Source organism: Cervus elaphus, chromosome 5, assembly GCF_910594005.1.
Source record: "Cervus elaphus chromosome 5, mCerEla1.1, whole genome shotgun sequence".
Classification (NCBI taxonomy): domain Eukaryota; kingdom Metazoa; phylum Chordata; class Mammalia; order Artiodactyla; family Cervidae; genus Cervus; species Cervus elaphus.
Genome location: NC_057819.1, coordinates 30030474 through 30051059, shown reverse-complemented (window position 1 = coordinate 30051059; position 20586 = coordinate 30030474). Strand labels below are relative to the sequence as shown.

The 20586-nt window shown below is 37.4% G+C and overlaps 1 protein-coding gene across 2 annotated transcripts in view; it reads right to left on the bottom strand.

Annotated features, from left to right (window-relative positions):
- Positions 1-2882: 2882 nt before the first annotated feature.
- Positions 2883-20586, bottom strand: part of GLRB (glycine receptor beta) — a 94339-nt gene continuing 76635 nt past the window's right edge. For both annotated transcript variants that reach the window (XM_043902283.1, XM_043902284.1), the window contains exons 9-10: positions 15963-16255; positions 2883-5340 (exon numbers count right to left, since the gene is read on the bottom strand). In XM_043902283.1, the coding sequence (XP_043758218.1) occupies positions 5044-5340; positions 15963-16255 (590 nt within the window). In that variant the 3' untranslated portion in view covers positions 2883-5043. The remainder of the gene's footprint in view (positions 5341-15962; positions 16256-20586) is intronic.

Below are 20586 nucleotides of genomic sequence, written 5' to 3'. Positions count from 1 at the left end.
ATCTGTCACTTCTACTGTATAATCGTAAGGGACTTGAGTTAGGTTATATCTGAATGGCCTAATGATTTTCCCTACTTTCTTTAATTTGAGTCTAAATTTTGCAATGAGTTCATGATCTGAGCCACAGTCAGTTCCTGGTCTTATTTTTGCTGCAATGACTATAATCAACCTGATTTCAGTATTGACCATCTGGTGATGTCCATATGTAAAGTTGTCTCTTGGGTTGTTGGAAGATGGTGTTTGCTATGACCAGTGCCTTCTCTAGGCAAAACTCTGTTAGCCTTTGCCCTGCTTCACTTTGTTATCCAAGGCCTAACTTGCCTGTTACCCAGGTATCTCTTGAGGAGAAGGGCATGGAAAACTACTCCAGTATTCTTGCCTAGAAAATCCCATGGACAGAGGAGCCTGGCGCACTACAGTCTATGGGGTTGCAAAGAGTCAGACATGGTCGAGAGACTAACACACACACACATACACACACGTATCCCTTGACTTCTGGTTTGAGAAATTTAAAAAATATTTACGGGAGTCAAAATGCACTTAATGTTTGGAGTACAGAAATTCCAACTAGAACAGAATTCATGAATTTTCTCATTGCTCTTACTGGGTAAGGATAAAATTTAATAATATGTATATGTGTGTGTGTGTAGAGAAAATGCGTATGTGTGTATCAAAATTAAAAATATTAAGTTTATGCATATTACACACACTAACATTATATTCACCTTTGAATAAAGGTATTCAATGAGATACCCATTAATATCAATCACAAGAAAGTCTGTAAAGTATATCTACTCCATTGATATAAAGAACTGGACACTAACCTCTTAAAAGGTTAAGACTAGCTTCATAAAAAAAAAAGAAAAAAAGCAGAGGGTAGTTAGTGAATGCTAGATCATTGATATGTTGTATAAGCATATGAATTTAATTTGAAAATATAAGTGGCAAATTCTGCTTTTTTATAAAGCAAGGTAATAATATTCTAACAATAAATCCTTATTAAAGGTTATAAAAATTGTTTCAAACTATTTCTCATCTTAGGATTGGTACTTTAAAATTTCATATCCAACTGTATATTGAAACTAAAATTTTCCATTATATGGATGATGATAAACTGAGTGGCTTTTAGAGCAGCTTAATCTTTATACTGCATATGGTAATGGTAAATATTTTAATTTCATTATTTAATAGAGAGGAAACCACATAACTGAAAAATGCTTAATGCTGAATAAAAACATTTCAGTTAAAATAAGTATTTGAAGACACACCATCCAAGAATGACCCACTTAAGAGAAATAATGAGACGTAAAATTAACCACTAACCTGAAAGGAAAGGAACCTGGCTGAACTTAGTATTCCTGTCAATGCTAAGTGTGAAACATAAAAGGTCAGCTTCGGTTTGGTTGGCATTTAAGATGTGAGCGGTATGAAATGGCTACAAAATAAGTTAAACATTTAACAATCTGAATTTTATATGTCAGAGAGTGGATTGTTTACTTGGTTCATTGGGCAACACAAAGCTCTAAAGATACCTGAGCAGAATGCCATGATCTCAGCTTTGTGTGTGGGGGTGGGGGGTGGGAGGTGGGTGGGTGGGGGTTGTGTAATCTCTAACTTTTCCTTGTTCTAAATTCAAGTGAGGATTTGCTTTCTGGAATTGACTTTCCTGTCTTTTTTTTTTTTTTTTTCATGGCTGTCCTGGTTCTTTGTTGCTGTGCCAGCTTAATGGGCTTTCCAAGTGGCACTAGTGGTAAAGAATCTATCTGCCAATATAGGAGAGGCAAGAAATGCGTGTTGGAGTAGGAAATGGCACCCCACTCCAGTATACTGGCCTGGAATCTTCCAAGGGCAGAAGAGCCTGGCAGGCTACATACAGCCCATGGGGCCGTGAGTTGGTCACGACTGAGCACACACACCAGAATTTAAAACATAGATATTTTTCAACTCAGTAACTCCTCTTCTGATATCTATCTTGTGGAAATATATGCATATGTGAGCAAAAACATTTAGTGCAATGCTATTTTGCATTAGAAAGGATAAACAGAACTTCCCTGATGGTCCAGTGGCTAATAGTCTACATTCCCAAAGCAGGGGTCCCAGGTAAATGACTGATCCCTGGTCGGGGAACTAGATCACAGTTGCTGCAACTAAAGATGCCTTGTGCCACTAGATTTGGTGCAGCCAAATAAATAAATATTTTTTTGAAAAATAATATTTTTTTAAAGAGAAAGCAAAAACAATAAAAATTTGTGTTTAAAAAGTAGCTAAATTCAGGTACATTCACACTAGAGAATAACAGGAGACCAAATACAGATGTATGCACATCTGATATGACCCCAAATAGAAAGATCTCCAATAGATGAAAAATTAATAAACTGAAAAACTGTACCTATGGTAAAATTCCATTTATGTTAAATTGTCCTTTATATTTAAAAAGTAGATAGAAGTTGTAGATGCGTAGAGTAAGGTCTAGATGCTCAAAATACAGTGATGACCTCTGGGAAGAGAGGAGAGTTTGTAGAAAAAAGGTGATAACACCAGCATTAAGTGCTTACTTTAAATACATCTGTTTTTCTAATGCAACAAGATATCTATGTATTACTTATGCAATTAAAAAATAAACATCACAAAGTAAATTCAAAAACAGAGTTATGAAAGAGGGAGCCTTCAGACTGTGGTAACAGTCTGATGAACATAAAAGGGAAACAAATTGGGTGGTGTTTGCAGAAATGGAGACCAGCTGGTCAGCGTAAGGGAGAGAACTTTAGAGGTTGGAACTTGACAGCGGGTACCATGTGAGAAAGGAAGGTGGATGGACCTCAGAGGACTGGAATAGTGAGATTTTTTTTTTATCAGAAACAGAAAATAAGAGAAGCCACTGATTTGTAAGGAGGAGATCATTTTTATTTTGGAAAGATCGAATTTGCAACACTGATATCCAGGTAAATACTGCAAGTTTCCTAGAAAGACATAATACTTAAAGTACACAGATCAGAACTACCCTGGGTTAATTGGCTAAATTCTCAACATAACAGTAGAAAGCAACTGTTAGTGGACACTGATTGTACTGCATTATGATCATTGTGCAATGTTCCATTTGTAGTTATATATACACACTTAATCCTGGGATAGCTATTTATATATATTTGGATAGTAAAACGGATCTTAGGAGGCTGCAATGTTATATTACAGAAAGAAATTCATTCACATTATTTTCAAGAACTAAATTCTTACAAAATGAGACCTATTTTCCATTGGGTACATATCCCACTTAAAACTGCATGGAAATCAAACTCCCTAATATGAATGAAATTTGCAAGGATAAAGAAAAGAGACTATAGGGAAGTATAATTATTATTAATACAAATTTAAATGGTCTAAGTCTTTTTCAAGACACTTTTTTCCTATCACAGTACCATTAAGATACTACTGCCCTGGGTCCTAGCAGGATGTTAAGTCTACCGATAGGGTGACTTGCGGCAATTTTAAAATGATTCAGATGGCTAAGCTTTTGCAACTAGAGGGTGCTGAAAGACCACAGAGGATTAGATACATCTCATTTTGTAAAGATTTAGTAATCAGTGACTCTTTTACAAATTAAAGTCTTCAATAAAATAGCCTTGAATTATAGGTTGCAGTTTGCATAAACTGTATGTAAACACACTTTATTATTGAATTAACCATCCAAGATCTCAGCTGCTACAAAATTCTCCACATAATGTAAATATACTTATTTGGCCTCATGTTTATGTTACGTGGATTACTGATAGTCCTAGTATCAGCTATGGAGAAATAAAAAGGTATTTTGGCTCTGATATTACTAGGAAATTCAAGTCTTATAGACCAGAAAGTACTTATTTTCAAGTTGGAACAAGATCAAAGCAAGTATAATTTAAGTAGTCCAGACTTTCAGCAAGAAAGAAAATGCAACTAGAGGTGAGGCCTAATGAAGTAATCATTTACTTAATTGTTAAATGTTTTGTAACAAGTCAAACATTATTCAAATAAGAAAAAAGGAAATGAAAAAAATTAATTTTACTTTAAAATATGCTAGCATCTTAATAAAATAAAGAAGCTAAAATCTTCTAATGATTTTAATTTAATGATAATGGATTTTTCTTCCTAACTCAAGTTACTTCTAGTAATAAGGTATTTTCTTCTTGGTTTCTTAAAAATGGTATGAAATCACAATATTCATTACTATATTCCAATTTAAAATATTTATGACTCTTTTTAAGGCACAATGATTCTGTATACTCTGTATCAACAAAATAAAATCCATGAAAATATATTTAGGTTTTAAAGTGGATTAAATAGAATTTCTTTTATCAGAAATATTTAATCAATATATCTTCTTTCTTATCAGAAACCAGAATTCAGCATGAATGTAGGTAAATCTAGATTTCCCTTTGTTTCAAAAATGCTTACTGGATTTTATTGTCTGGCATTGCCAACACGGGCACACTTTAAAATTAGCTGACTTTACAAATTAGGAATCTTTTTGAACTTTATTTCTCCACAGCCCCCACATAATTATAGCTGATATATTTCTACTTATAAAGTTATACCATATGTAATACAATTTTGCTTTATCTGTAATAATACCATCTAAAATTATACAAGAATAAGATGGCTTTCTCTGAAAGTTACAAGGAAGATTTGAAATGCTACATACATTGGAATGCTGATCTTAACAGGGTTCAGCGTGCATACCATTTTATTATTGGAATTATCAGAAGTGTTTGCAATTTACACTAACTGGAGAGAAACGTTTGGATTTTATTTTATGTAGTATGCTTATCCTTCGTTTATTCCTAAAGCAATTATGTTTGCTTTACCTAAGTACATCATGATTAGAGCACAGACATAACACAATCATGCTGCCATTCCACATGAAGGTGCCATATTTGTGTTACAATCCCATGGCATCCAAAATGCAATACACTGCTATGAAAATGCAAAGATTGTTCACAGATTGGCATTTATGAACGAGGTTGGTCACAATGCAATGGGATTATATTTCATATGAATGGAAAGGGTTTATCATAAATATATAGACCAGTAGATAACGTTGAAGAATAAGAAGCAAAAAGGAAACAAGGCTCTCGCGTAAAGGTCGATTCTCTTTGCTGCTGTTGGAATAACGGGTTTGGCCGGAGGCGGCTTCTTGTTGTTCTTGGCCTGAGACTTCCCAAGTCCATTGTTGACCTCAATGGGTTTTCCATAGCAGTCATAATTGGACAATTCAAAATCTCTCGGTAAGCTTCCCACGATGCTGAAGTCGTTTGATCTCAGATCAGACTTGGACGTACAAACCTTTTTGCATCTGGTCTCACCAACCTGAAAATAAAAATTAAAGACAGGTTATTGAGAATTTTTCTATTTATAAAGAATCTTCAGAAACATATTTTAAAAAATTTGATGGTTTATTCAGTTGGCTAGTGTCTCATTTAATCCACTAACAGAAATAATAGCCCACTGATTAAACCACGTAATTACCTGAACATTTATGGCTCTAAAATGTTGCCTATATAACAAGGCTTAAGTCATGGGCATCAACTTTCAGGAGGTTGTTTTATGTGAAGGGATCAAGGTGCCTATCATCCTTTATCTTAGGTGCTCCCAGGCTTGTGAGAGTTCTCAGCTGAAAGACTGATTAATAATAAAAATCCAACACTGAACTATGACACACATCATATTAGTAGACTATACAGAATACAAACATCTTCTGGTGCTTCTAACCTTTGACTTTCCTAGGGATTCTATTTCCAAATTGAGCAGTTTATAAATGACTGAAGCATGTATCTCTTCAGCGAGACAGACTGTGTCTATAAACCACACTCACAAATAACTAAAAATGGTCACAGTGATCATGAACCAAAGGCTGATGAGTGAAAGGCATTCATCACTTGTTGACTAAAGATAAAATAGCTAGAGAATCCAAAGAAATTGTGTATATTTCAACCAGATATTCAGGTAATCATCACTGAATTTCTAAATTTGACTCAATTTCCTCAATATACAAAATCATTATTTCACATTGAACTCTCTCTGGCCATCAGAAAAGCTCCTAGAAAAGATAGATGTATAGTGCTGACCAATGGTTTAAGGAGTGCCTCCACTGCTTAATCTTCCACTGTTCTTACTTCCCACCTTTGTGATTCATCTTTGGAGTCTTCACTAAAATATTTACTATTTTTACCAAAAAAGGAACTCATGTTACCATAACTCTCAGCATACTAGAGTTACAGTAGTTTTTGCCTTATTAGTATAATATGTTGAGTAATTTTTTGAATTCTATTTACAGTTACTAGATTATGCCTGGGTAAAAACGATGCTTAATGTAAGACATAAAACAAACTATTCTCCAGCAGTCTTCCAGGTACCAGGACACTGTCCTTTATCTGAACAGACACTGAGGCATTTTTTCTGGCAAAGTCAAGTGGCACTGTTTAGAGGTGGATAGCAAAGACAACCAACATACACCGAGTGAAAAAACAAGTGAAAATGTGTTCACACATCATCCTGGCTTTATGCATTTAAGTTATTTCTATATTTTTCAATCTTGAACAAGCACTAGTGATGCTTTTTTAAGCTGGTTTACAAATGTTGGCTTTACCATTATATCATTAGACCACATAGATATTTGTACAGTCCTGTTGGGTAAGAACTTTTGAAAAAGATGTTTAGGTAAATATAATAGTACAAAAACACATAAGAAGTGGACTTCCCTGGTGGCCCAGTGGTTAAGAATCTGCCTTCCAGTGCAGGGAACATGGGTTCAAGTGCTGGTTGAGGAGGCAAGATCTCGCATGCCGCCCAGAAACGAAGTCTGTATGCCCACAGCTACTGACCACACACGACTCAAGTAGAGAAGCCCGGCTACCACAGCAGAAGAAGCCATGTGTCTCAGCTAAGACCATGCAACCAAATCAATAAATAATACACAGACAAACAAACAGCATACAAGAAACTGTTAATAAGTAGGAATGGGATTGAGGCTCTGGAAGTTCATCCTTCTTGAATGTCTTATATGTTAAAAAAAAAATGGGAATCACCAATATATTAAAATATTTAGAAAATGTCTGTTTAGCTCCATCCTGGTTTGATAGGACTTTGAGCTAAAGGGTGCGAACCTGAAAAAAGGGGATTCCTGATCCCCATTTTTTAATGTGTAATTTCAGTCTCCCCAGTGTGAGAGCCCGGTGGGGCTTATAAGGGAATTATGTCTTGATGGAGTCACCACTGTTCCAGAGTCTGATCCAAATCGGTTTTACACAGCACCTAGGAAAATGTCTGGAGAAAATAAGGACTCATCAATATAATGAGACATAACAAAGCTAGCAACTAGAATCGAAGTAATTTAAATGCAACTTTGGGAAATCATTCATATATATGCATGAATACATATATTTAATATTTACTTCCTGGTCTTCTATTTAAATTCCCCAATTTGAAATCTTAAAGGTCGCTTTCAGCAAGCAGTCCAGCATCACACACACACACACACACACACACACAGACGTTTCCACTCACACACCTTCCCAGTAAGTGTCACAAACAGAAGACACAATTTGAAGCTCCAGGTTTTCAGAGTTGTTTGAAGGATGTGTAAGCGAACTGTATAAAGACTGAATCACAACCTGCACTGGAACAGAAATGGGGAACAGCCTGTATGTAACAAACCTTTGCATTATTCTCACTCTCAGAGCAGCCTTCTGTGGGTACTTCAGACGCTTCCTCCCTTTAGAATCCTCCACTCCAAAAGCACTAAGGATGCTTTGGAATCCACATATCAAAACAAAGGAGGACTTAAGCTTCTGACAGAAACTCAGGAAGCATGATTGTTATCAGTTTCTTTTTCTTTAATTTTTCTCAAAGAAAGCTGTACATATTTACTACAGAAATGCATTTACTCTGAGTTGTATTTTATTCATGACTGCACTAATGGTTTCATTATCTGTAAGTAACCAGACAAGTAGCCAAATTTATATGATATTATAATCTAAGTCATACATTTAAACACCTCAAATTTTCTAGTTTTTTAACATAAATTTATTCTTATTAATAGATTCTACCAGCAATGTTAATCATTCTAAAATTGTATTAATATCTATACAGTTTATTAAAAATGTAGACAATGCATGTTATATTTATTCTGAAAGATTGTTTAAATATAGTAAATACCTAAAAGAAGAATAATTACTTCAATTTTAAAGTGATAACATGAAAAAGCACCCCCAAAAGCTTCAGTTTGGTTATACTAAATGTTTAATCATTTAATTTATTAAACCCTCTATAAATGTATTTGGAGATTTTGATATTTGAAATGAGGGGTGTGAGTATGTGTGCGTGTGTTGGTGGAGAGAACCTCTACAATGGAAGTAATTTTCAATGATGTGACAGAATTGAATAAGGAATAAAATTAGGTTCCCTACCACTCATAATTCTTTACCTAATTAACTGGTCTCATCTTCTTTTGCTTATCAAACACTTCATACAAACACAACTTTCTTTAGTTCTTACTCTGCATATCAATATCAAATCGAATGTTTACATAAAAGTATGAAGATAAAATAAATACTATTTTGTACTTACAAAATAAATATTATTTAATAAATACTTAAAATAAATATTATTTAATAAATACTATTTAATAAATATTTACAAAATAAATATTATTTTAAGCATCGCAATATCATATGCATAGGGACTAAATGAACTACTTAAAGTAAGACAGTAACCCTACTTAACACATTCTTAAAGGTGATCTTGGTTCTATGATTCTCTAATTTATAATTCCCCCATTGCTCCTCTTATGAACATGTGACTCATTTACTTTCATCATATAAACTTGTCATTTCTGAAAATTACTGGTAGCAAAAATGAGGTATTAATGCTACGATAATGAGACTGTCAAGGATTAAAAAATGATGCACATAAGAACTTAAAAGCTTTCAACTGTAGCCTCTAAGATTGTCTTTGTGGTCCTTCCCAGCTTGAATCTACACACATGCAAAAGCAAATCACAGTAAGCAATGTTTTGGTTTTTTTTAATTTTAGGGAGATGTTGGCCGGAACAAAAAATAAATTCTTTTTCTTTTTTTGTAAATGACAATATCTCTTGGCCAGAAGACTTAGGTGTGATTTCATGGTGATAAAAATATCCTCTACAGATGATAAAGATGCTCAGAAGGGAATAATTCCTACATATTTTGCCATATTTAAATCAACTCTTATTTTAAAATACATACCATTATCATAAAGAAATAGCAATCATATTCATGCTACATGAACTTGCAGCTCTGACTCATCTTGTGGATACTAGTGGTGGTTTAGTCACTAAGTCGTGTCTGACTCTTGCGACCCCATGGACTGTAGCCCGCCAAGCTCCTCTGTCCATGGGATTCTCCAGGCAAGAATACTGGAGTGGGTTGCCATTTCCTTCTCCAGAGGATCTTCCCGACTCAGGAATCAAACCTGGGTTTCCTGCATCGCAGGTGGATTCTTTACTGACTGAGCTATGAAGGAAGACTATGAAGGATACTGCTGCTGCTAAGTCACTTCAGTCGTGTCCGACTCTGTGCAACCCCATAGACGGAAGCCCACCAGGCTCCCCCATCCCTGGGATTCTCCAGGCAAGAACACTGGAGTGGGTTGCCATTTCCTCCTCCAATGCATGAAAGTGAAAAGTGAAAGTGAAGCTGCTCAGTCATGTCCAACTCTTTGAGACCCCATGGACTGCAGCCTACCAGACTCCTCTGTCCATGGGATTCTCCAGGCGAGAGTACTGGAGTGGGTCGCCGTTGCCTTCTCCGACACTAGGGGTTGGAAATAGGTTCATGTGAACAGACATAGGTCCTCAACTGTTTTGATTGAATAAAAGTAGAAATATATGAGTGGAACAAATCAATAAACAAAATATTAGGATCTGTGGAGGAAGTACCAGATTTGGGGAAGGGAGAAACCTAAACAATTACATATGCCTGATGGCAAGCAATTTTAAAAATCAGTATCAAAATATTTCTACAAGTCAAATTTCACTGTGTTTCCATTAATTACCATTGTTATTCTGTCTAAAAATAAGTGATATATTCCCTGATTGAAGTTACTGAACAAAAACTTGTATTTTGAAAAGCAAAATATACTAGAACAAAAGTATTCTGAAACTAAAGCCATAATTATATTTCACATCAGCAAAATCAATAAATTAAAAGGGCAATGGTTTTTAAATTTCCTTTTTCATATTTTCTTTCGTGTGTCAATGTATAACAATCTTCTGAATTTGTCAATCTTACACATTTGCTGTAAGCTCGATATACCTATTAAAGTTGAGTTATTTTTGGACTCATTTTCATTTTGAAGCTTGTCTCAGGATACAAATTTCACATAGGTTCCTGTGCATCTTGGAAATTTCATTTTGTAAGAAATAAGAGTATCTTAAATTGATTTCTAAAAAAAAATAAAATTGATTTCTGGAGATGAAAAGTGAAAGTCACTCAGTCGTGTCTGACTCTTTGCGACCCATGGACTATATAGTCCATGGAATTCTCCAGGCCAGAATACTGGAGTGGGTAGTCTTTTCTTTCTCCAGGGGAATTTTCCCAACCCAGGGATCAAACCTAGGTCCCCCGCATTGCAGGTGAATTCTTTACCAGCTGAGCCACCAAGAAAGCCCAAGAATACTGGAGCGGGTAGCCTATCCCTTCTCCAGCAGATCTTCCTGACTGGGGTCGAACTGGAGTCTCCGGCACAGCAGGTGGATTCTTTACCAGCTGAGCTACCAGGAAAACCCTGGAGATGAAAACCTCTGGTCAACTTTTCAACTCTAAAGCATTATTCTATGACTTTAGTATCAAAATGTTCTAGTAGTTTCAGAATCCAGGCATGTATGCTATTACTAGTTGCTAAAAACATAGGAGTTTTAAAATATGTTGATTTATTTAAATGTGTGTTTATTTAAATTATGTAAATATGTTGTTTTATTCATTTGGTGGTTATTTTAAAGCTTGAAAGCCAAATTTAGAATAATTCAGTCTAATATCCTGGATCCTACTTATCTTTTATATCTATGTTCACAGATCATGCTGGCATGTTCTCTATTACTCTGAAAATCTGAGTGTAAAGAATCCATTTCCACCAAGACACTGGTTCATGGAATTAAGACCTAAAATTCTGCTGGCATGTCAGTAAACAAAGAATGTTGCAGCCATTAACCAATCACATAACAGCCACCACCCCCCTCTCTAGTGAGCCCTGAGGGAACTCAGGACGGAAACAGGATGCCCCCCATTTGGCAGTCAGTCCTGCAGCCACCCACAACAATGCACCCCAAGGATGCATCTCATCTCAGGATGAGAAAACACAGGGTCCTGGCCCAGACAGCTGAGGTGCACATCAGAGAAGTGACTTCACTGAGCCCAGCCTCTTGCATCTTCCCTTACAGAGAAAAGAGCTAAATTCATTAACTTGAGAAGTCTGGCTTTTAATCTGTTAAAAGACTAACAATAACCTTTTGTTTCAACTACCTAGTCTTTGTTGTAAAGACTTGTGTAGCCTGGCTCCCCTCTTCCTCTTTGGAGCAGTTCTCTCAGCGTTCTCTGAGATGCCGTCTCCCAGGACTGAAGTCCTAAGAATACCCTCCGAATGAAACACAAGTCCCAACTTTTAGTTTGTGCATTTTTCTCCAGTCAGCAGAATATGTTAAGATTCCAAGTTCATGAGGCATGCTCTGTGACCGGGAATTTCTGCAGTTAGTCAGGCCCCAGGACATTTCAGACGATGGAGCTGACTCTGACACTGCTGGAGACCAGACACCTATTCTTTAGCACAGCTTCACTGTGTGAATCCAGATCTCTTGACCAGGGTTCAGGTTAGTGTGTTGGGGGATCAGTGGGCTGGAAACATGAGGAAGTAGGAAAAGACAGGGAGACGTGAATGGAGGGGTTGGCAGAGTCAAAAACTCGAAGAGTGAACATCACCCTGGGGTGTAAGGGCCTCAGGGATCCCTCCTTCTGCTAGTGCCCTGGAGAAACATGTGTATGTTTCAGAAGGAAATCCTAAGCTTCTCACAAAGAAATGCCAATTCTTTGATGTGCCAACATGAGCCTTTCATCAGCCATTGGCTCTTTTAGGTACCACTGGGTGGCACTGGTGGTAACAGAGAAGAAAGTAAAATCCTGGGAAGGAGAACCATGATTTCTTTGAGAAGGTGTGTTCCTGATGCATGAAGGCAGTAGGTCTGAACTGGATTAGTAGGTAGGGGGGCTGCAACATGAACAGATGCTTAAGAGCAGCCCACCGATACATCCCTATTTATTCACGAGAAAGCAGGAGGCAAGGTACAGGCACAAGGAGGATGCTGAGGGGCCCCGAAAGAACGTGGGGCCCTTCTGCTCCCAGGAAGGTTGAGGAGGCACCCCCTGGACATTAGAAAAAGCAAACATAAGGCTGTGGAGGTGGAGAAAAGGAAGCAGGTCAACTGGAGACCTTGGGGGCCAAGGAAGGACATGGTGTGGTGAGTTCTTGCATTTCTTTTTCGCTTCAGATGTCCTAGATTAGGAACTGAAAATGCCAATGGGTGCAGACAGAAACAGCCCCAATAACAGCCCCTCCTTCTAGACAGAGGACAAAGGAAGGGGCAGCTTAGGAAGACAGAAACCCTTCACACAATAACCTCTCTATTGGAGCCCACAATCACAGAAACAGCTGTGGCCCCACCCCTATCCACACCAGCAAGGAGCCCAAGCAGGGAGCTGGCCCTCATTCCACCTGGACCAGTAACAAGGCCCTGCTCCCTGGGGAGCAGTTGGTGTTGGAGGGGATGGTGCAGGCAGGGCTGCCTCCCCACCCAGCAGCAAGCACCACGATGCTTCTCCTCTTCCCCTGGGTCATTGTCCTAGGAGGCAGGGCTCTCCCCATGGCAAGGCATACGGAAGCACCCCAGTGTCAGGAGGCCACACCGGGAAGAAAAGATGCCCAATGCCACCAGGGAGCAATGGGATCCCTCACTTAACTGAGGGGCCCATCTGGCAGCAAGGAGACGGCAGTCTTCCTTCTCCTGTAAGGACACTCAGAGGAAGGCAGCAACAACAGAAAGTTTACAAAAGATGCAGAGCCTCATCACATAATATGAAATGTCCAGGTTGCAACAAAAAAATCACTCATCATACAAAGAATTGGAGAAGATATAAAATTGAAAATTGAAAAAATACAATCAGTAGAGATCAACACCAAGGTGAAACCATATTAGAATTATCCAAGAAAGGTTTTAAAGCATGCATGACAAAAATGCATCAATCAGCAATTGTGAACAATGAGAAACAACCAGGAACAAATGAGAAATGGAAAGCCTGAGAAAAGAAGTACAAAATCCCAGCAAAGAAAGAGAGAAAAGGAAGGAAGGACTGGAAAGAAAGAAAGAAAAAGAAAAACCATATGGAAATTTTATAACTGAAAAGCATGTTAAACCAAAATATGAGTATCAGTGGATAGGCTCAACAGGAAGATGAAGGGTGGGGAAAAGAATCCATAAACTAAGGATGTAACAGGAGAAATTACTGGGTCTGAACAAAAGGCAGAGAACTGACTAGAATGAGGAGCAGAGCATTGGTGACGTATGGGCCCATAACAGAGCATCTGATATTTCTGGCATCACAGTCCTGGAAGGACGAGGTAAAGGTACTCAAAGAAATGATCACTGAAAAATTTTCCCATTTGGCAAGAAGCCTAAGCCTGCATCTTTTTATTTTAAACTTTTTTATTTTGTACTGGGGTATAGCCAATTAACGATTTAATAGTTTCAGCTGAACAGCGAAGGGACCCAGCTATATATATGCATGTACTAATTGTCCCTCAAACTTCCCTCCCATCCAGGCCGCCACATAACATTAAGCAGAGTTCCATGTGCTATACAGTAAAGCCTGCATTTTTAACAAGCTGAACAAACCCCAAACAGGATGACCCCTAAGAAAACTATATCAAAATACATAATTAAACTTCTCAACAGTAAAGATAAAAAAAAAAAAATCTTAAAAGCATCCAGAGAAAAATGACTTTACCTAAAGCAGAAAAACAATGTGAATGAAACAGGGTTCTCAGAAATCATGGAGGCCAGAAGGAAGGAACACAATATTGTTTAGGTGCTGAAAGAAAAGAATCATCAACCAGGAATCTTATTCCCAGTGAAAGCATCCTTTGGGAATGAAGGGAAACCAAGATATTCCCAGATGAAGGAAAACTAGAAAGATCTGTCATCAGGAGAGCTATCTAACATAATGGATAATGAAATTATCTAAAAGGAAAGAAAATAATAAAAGAACTTTGCGAAATCACAATAAAAGAAAGATCAAAGAAATGAAAAGTATCCACAAATACAAAAAACTTTCCTTCTCCCTTTGAGTTTTCCAAACTATTTTTGATGGCACAGCAAAAATTATAACACTTTCTAATTAGGTTCTAAGGAATATTTTCAATAATTCTGTCATATAGAGAGGAAAATAAAAGGTGTTAAGAGGGGTAACATCACATAAATTGATAGCATAATGACATTAAGAGACTGTGAAAAAGCCATGTATATATATAATGTAACACCTAGAATAATGATCAAGTGAGGTAGTGATACACTTAAAAACAATACAGGAAACTCAAAAAGTCATGCTAGAAACTGTTCAAGCAATCCACATAAAAGAAGGAAAAAAGAAAGATTTGAAAAATAAAGAATACACAGGAAATAAAATATAAAATCGACTGAAGTCCTAACATATCAATAAATTCATTAAATTTAAATGATCTAAACATACAAATTAAAACACGATCATGGCAGAGAAGATTCAAAGCCAACCATATGTTGCCCACAAGAAACTCACTTCACATAGGATATAAACATGATGCATGGAAAAGGATGGAAAGAAATATGTTAAAGACATGATTTCTTTAAGACCATGATAACTCCAGATGAATGGATATTTTATACTTATTCTTCATGAAGAGGAATAAGGTATAAAGAGCTCTAGGGCCTGAGGAACCTCCCTACAAGGTAGCAATGAAGAATTTGCAAACAGACTTGACTGTAGGCTCAGAAAATGAGTTGATTACTTAACAGAAAAACAAACAAACAAAAAAGAGCTGCAGGCAGAACTACCTAAGAACAGTTTACTAGCCTCTGTATCTGAAAGTGTGTCTAACACTCTAGGGCTCAGTGGTGGTGGTGAGCAAATGGACCTGGTCTGGGGCCGGGGTAGGCAGGTAGGCAAGGTTTCCCAGCTGCAGAATGGTCTGGACCTATTAGTCTCTTGTGAAACTTCCCCTGCTAAGTTCCATGGAATTGGTCCCCTGGATAAGGGTCTTCTCAGCTTGAGGATATCAAGTAGGCATAATGGAATAAGGGGACAGGTGTCTTAGCCCTATAAGTGGACAGCTATTCTTAGCCCCATCACCAAGCAACAAGGCAAAGTAATGGTTTTTCAGTTCTTCTCCAGCTATTCACCCTGCACTGAACATATATCCCAAACCATGGGCGTAGTTTCCCTATGGGCCAGGCACCCAGTAAAGAAGTAGCCTGCCTGACATGGGCTTTGTGAAGCCCTCCAACTTGATGAGGAAGAGGTGGGAGACTGAATCAAGAACACGGGCTCCCTATGCCTTCAGTGCTTCCCCCACAGTCCCCTGGCCATTCATGAAGGCTTGTCACATGAGAAACAGTAGGAAGGTCTGGAGTTCGGGCAAGACCTCCAATTTGATAGTGAACATCATACTGAAGGAATTTAAGCATCCTTGAATTCCACGGAAGTCATCTAGCAATTTGATGGTTGATTCGCTAAGTGTTCTATTCTTTTCCAACAAGTAGATTGGGCTTAATTCCTTCTCATCTGTGAGCAAGAAATGAGTGTGAATCAATTCTACCAGCCCTTTACACACCCACAGAACGCATTTCACTGGCCGATGTCAGACGTCATCCTTACCTGCAAGGTGCTAATGTGAACAGGTGTGCCTGTGCCATTAACAGTGTTCTTTTTAGCCACGTTTCCCCCTTTCCCATCTGCTTGCTCGGCCTTGGCAATTCTGGCTTTTTCTGCTTCAACTCGCTTGGGGTTATTGAGCATCACCTGGACGACTGCGTACTCCACCAGGGACGCAAAGCCGAAGAGGAGACAAGCGATGAGCCACACGTCCAGCGCCTTCACGTAGGACACCTTGGGAAGTTCTGCAGCCAGGGTTGTGCACTCAGAGGCCAAGCTCAGTACCGAGAAGATTCCTGCAGGACAGAGACCAGAATTCAAGACGCTTATTGCTGCTACTGCTGCTGCTGCTGCTTCAGTCGTGTCTGACTGTGTGAGACCCCATAGATGGCAGCCCACCAGGCTCCTCTGTCCCTGGGATTCTCCAGGCGAGAATACTGGAGTGGGTTGCCATTTCCTTCTCCAATGCATGCATGCATGCTAAGTCGCTTCAGTTGTGTCTGACTCTGTGCAACCCCATAGATGGCAGCCCACCAGGCTCCTCTGTCCCTGGGATTCTCCAGGCGAGAATACTGGAGTGGGTTGCCATTTCCTTCTCCAAGATGCTTCTTACTCCCATGAAACGTCCTACAATCACTGCTCTTTGATGAAATCTGTCTCCAGTAACTGCAGAAGGAAATGGCAACCCACTCTGGTATTCTTGACTGGGAAAGTCCATGGATGGAGGAGCCTGGTAGGCTACTGCCCATTTCTGTCACAAGAGCCAGACATGACTTAGAGACTAAACCACCACCACCTCTCCAGTAACCCACTGTCACTCAGGTTCCTTTAAAGCATAAAGAGAAGAAGAAGTATTATGTATATAATTTTTATGAAGGAATTATTTAATGTGGGTGAAGATGCATGTAAATACCTAACATTTTTTTTAAATAAATATAAATGTAAACCAAGGTATAAAAACCACCATTTGGATCTTATCTAAATATTAAAGATTATATTAAATATTATATTATAATATATTATATTTAAATATTAAAACTATTCCATAGTATCTCTGAGGAAGCCACAAAGCTCTCTGATTAGAGAAGTTATTTTACTTCTTAGCTTTACTCTAAACAGTTATAGAGCTGAGTTTTGCTCCCTGAACTACTAAGTCAGAACAAGAATAGAATATATAAAGCAATTTTCTGATAAGGTTCAAAATTTTTAAAAATCTAATAGAAAAGACAAAGTGGAGAACATCCCGGATTATTTCAGGGAAAACAAATGATTCTAGTTTTTTAAGGAAACAATGAAATCTTGCTATATGTTTTATTAACCTTTATGGGACGCTAACTAGTTGTGTATCAATTTAAGTCAAATAAGTGTAAAATCCCAAAGGAGAATAGCAATAATCCATCTCCCTCTTTCTCTCCGGTCCTGCCACACTCCTAAACTTTCCCTTGGTCTTCCTTCCTAGGTATTTTCAGAAGAGGGGCTGGGAAACATGACTCGTTGGGACCATCATCACCACATACTGGGCTGGAGCCTCAGGTAAGGTCAAGGAAGCCTCACTCTAAGTCAAGCAGGAGCAAGTTTGTCTCAGCTCTGAGAGTGAATTTCAATTATGGGGTTATGTGCACCTTTTTCCCCTTAGATGTGACCACTTCTGAGAGCTAGTGAATATATTACCCTAAAGATGAAAGATGTACTTAGCTGTCTTTGCTCTTGCATGGGGAATATAGTAAGTACTATACTAATAACAATAATCAGCTGAAACATTGAAAAATATATATTCCATCAGTTGCATCATTTCAGAGGCTTCTGAAAGGTGTGGAGACTTTTTATTTTTGTTTGTAAATACTGAAGCACTAAGAGACTCTCCCAGAAAGAGAGAATTTGTGTAAAATATAACTTCTGCATATAGAAACAATATTAAGTATATGCATACACATGTATATAACAATATTATACATATATGTATATATTACATAAATGTATATATTTTTATTATTTTATATTATGTATATATATATAAACATATATATATTTAGGCTTGCTAAACATCTCATTTATGATTATAGTAACTATCCTTCATCTTGATGAAAGCTAATTATAAAATAGCACTATATTTTAAAACTTAACATAGGTTTTAATGTTTTCTAACCTGGAAGTGAAAAGTAGCATAAAAATCCAAGATCTTCTCAATCATTGCCCTAACCTCAGTTAATTATACTTATACTATGGTAAGTCATTTTTCCAAATCATTTTTTTAAATTTTTAATCAAATGTTATGTCAACTTAAGCAAAAAGGGGCCTTGAGATAGACTATACTGACCGTTCTCTGTGTTTTCATAGCATTCCATTCTCATCAATAACACAGAATGTATCACATTGTACCAAATTTAGTAGCATACTTGAACCTTTATCTTGACATATTAGAAACCTTTGAATGAAATGGGAGAATAGTGCCAGATTATAGAAGGTCTTGAAAGTTCTAGTGTGGATCTCTGATTGTATTTGGTAGAGAAATTATATTATCAAAAGAATGTTTCAGTAATGTCCCTCTAGTAGGGATATAGAAATAAACTAAGAAAGAGAAAATAGGAGATGTGGAAACAAAGAATAACAAAATGAAAGACAGGATTGATGTAGAAAGAAGGATTTTGGAGGAAACATTTTTTAAAACTTGGTTACCAGTTAAGGAAAGAAGGTAGACTAGACAAACTTCTGGACAGAACGACTGTAGAAACATGAAATACATTATAGGAACAGGAGGCTATAGAAAAGATGTGACTTTGAAAGGAAAATACCTAGTTAGGTCAGATGAGGGTCTAGAAACAAAAAACTGGTAACCACCACTCAGCACCGGCCACCTGGACTTGTTAAAGGACAAACTGGTCAGTATCATTCGGGGGAGTCATGGTGAAAAGGGAAGGGACTCTGAGGCAGGGATGCTCGGGTGTCAGAAAAAGGGGATCAAAGAAGAAGAGAAGAATTAGGAGGAATTGGATATTAACGGACATTTGGGAGGTATTTAAAGTCCCAGGTGTTAAGTTAATAAAAACCATGGTGGCCAATTCCATTAAGATTTGTATCATTTTGAAGAAGGAGGAATGGAAATGGAGATGAACTGAGGGACATGACCGTGTACCTCGTCTACAGGAAATCATATTAACATAGGAAATGTCCATTTGCTCTTTTATCCTAAAATAAGAAATCTGAAAAAATAACATTTTTCTAGACAAATGATTCAGTATTTTCTTAAGACAAATGTCAGATGGGATTACTTCACTTCTAACTAACCCATAGTGAAATTCTGCCCAAATTTTACTATATTATGAACCAATAAAAAGAAATGTGAAGCCCATCATTCATACAAATGTGGATTTTTATAATTTTAATAATGTGTTCTTAATAAAATATCCCTATTTAATGGAGCACCTCTCTAATAAATTTCAGGACTTCTTGGTTTAACATGTCTAAGGAAAGTGAAGTTGCTCAGTCATGTCCAACTCTTTGCGACCCCATGGATTGTAGCCCTACCAGGCTCCTCCATCCATGGGATTTTCCAGGCAAGAATACTGGAGTGGGTTGCCACTTCCTTCTCCAGGAGACCTTCCTGACCCAGGGACTAAACCTGGGTCTCCTGCAGTGTAGGCAGACGCTTTACCGTCTGAGCCACAGGGAAGTTCATGTCTACAAATGTTTAAAATATATAGTCCTTCTTTGTCGTTTGTTAATTTTCTCTTCCTAGTGCAAAAACAAATCAAGTCTAGTTCCAAATCAGGGAATAGGCCACAAAATTTATATAAATTCTGATAAATTTGTGTATGTCTACACATATTAAATGTTATAGCTGACAAATAATATAAATTAAAGCAATGATCAATTACATAAAGAACTGACCTGGAAAAAAACATTTATAAAGAATTCAGAGTGAAGAGAAAGCTGTTTGCAGCTCATCAGTATAAAAGAAAATACTTTATAGTGATAAAATCCTTAAAAGACCATTATTTATAGTGAACTCTGATTGACTATTGGATGTCCAGAGAGTTCTCATTCGGCCAATCTCAGAGGAAACATCTGTAGAATGATTCTTTAAAAGCACATATGCTAGGAATGCACTGAATTAAAGAGGAATACCCAAAACTAGAGGACCAAAAAAGGAAAAGAAGAAAAAAAGGGGGAAAAAAAGTGTGAAGAATGGAAAGGAAAAGAAAGGGGGTTCTATCCACAACACACAGAACCAACAGAGCGAGGTTAGGAGAAACTGTACACAGAAGCTACTATCTAAACCTCAAATCGTTTTTATCCCACACGGAGATGAATTACAATACTCTCTAAATTCATACATATGTAGTTGTTACTAATAACATGAAAATTCACTTAAAAATATACTAAATTATTACATCAGCATGTTATCATTTCACATCACTCTAACCAAGGGACAGTTAAAAGCAAAACTACAATTGCTACCACGTGCAAATCCAAAAATACTTTTGAAATTTTTGGAGGAGATTCTTACAATCAAAAAGATCTTGAACCACTACTCCAGACAATAAGAAAAGACTATACAAAGAAAGAAAGGTACTGTACGTGGCCTGCTAGAGATCTGAATTGTGACCTGAGTTACTCATCTTTTACA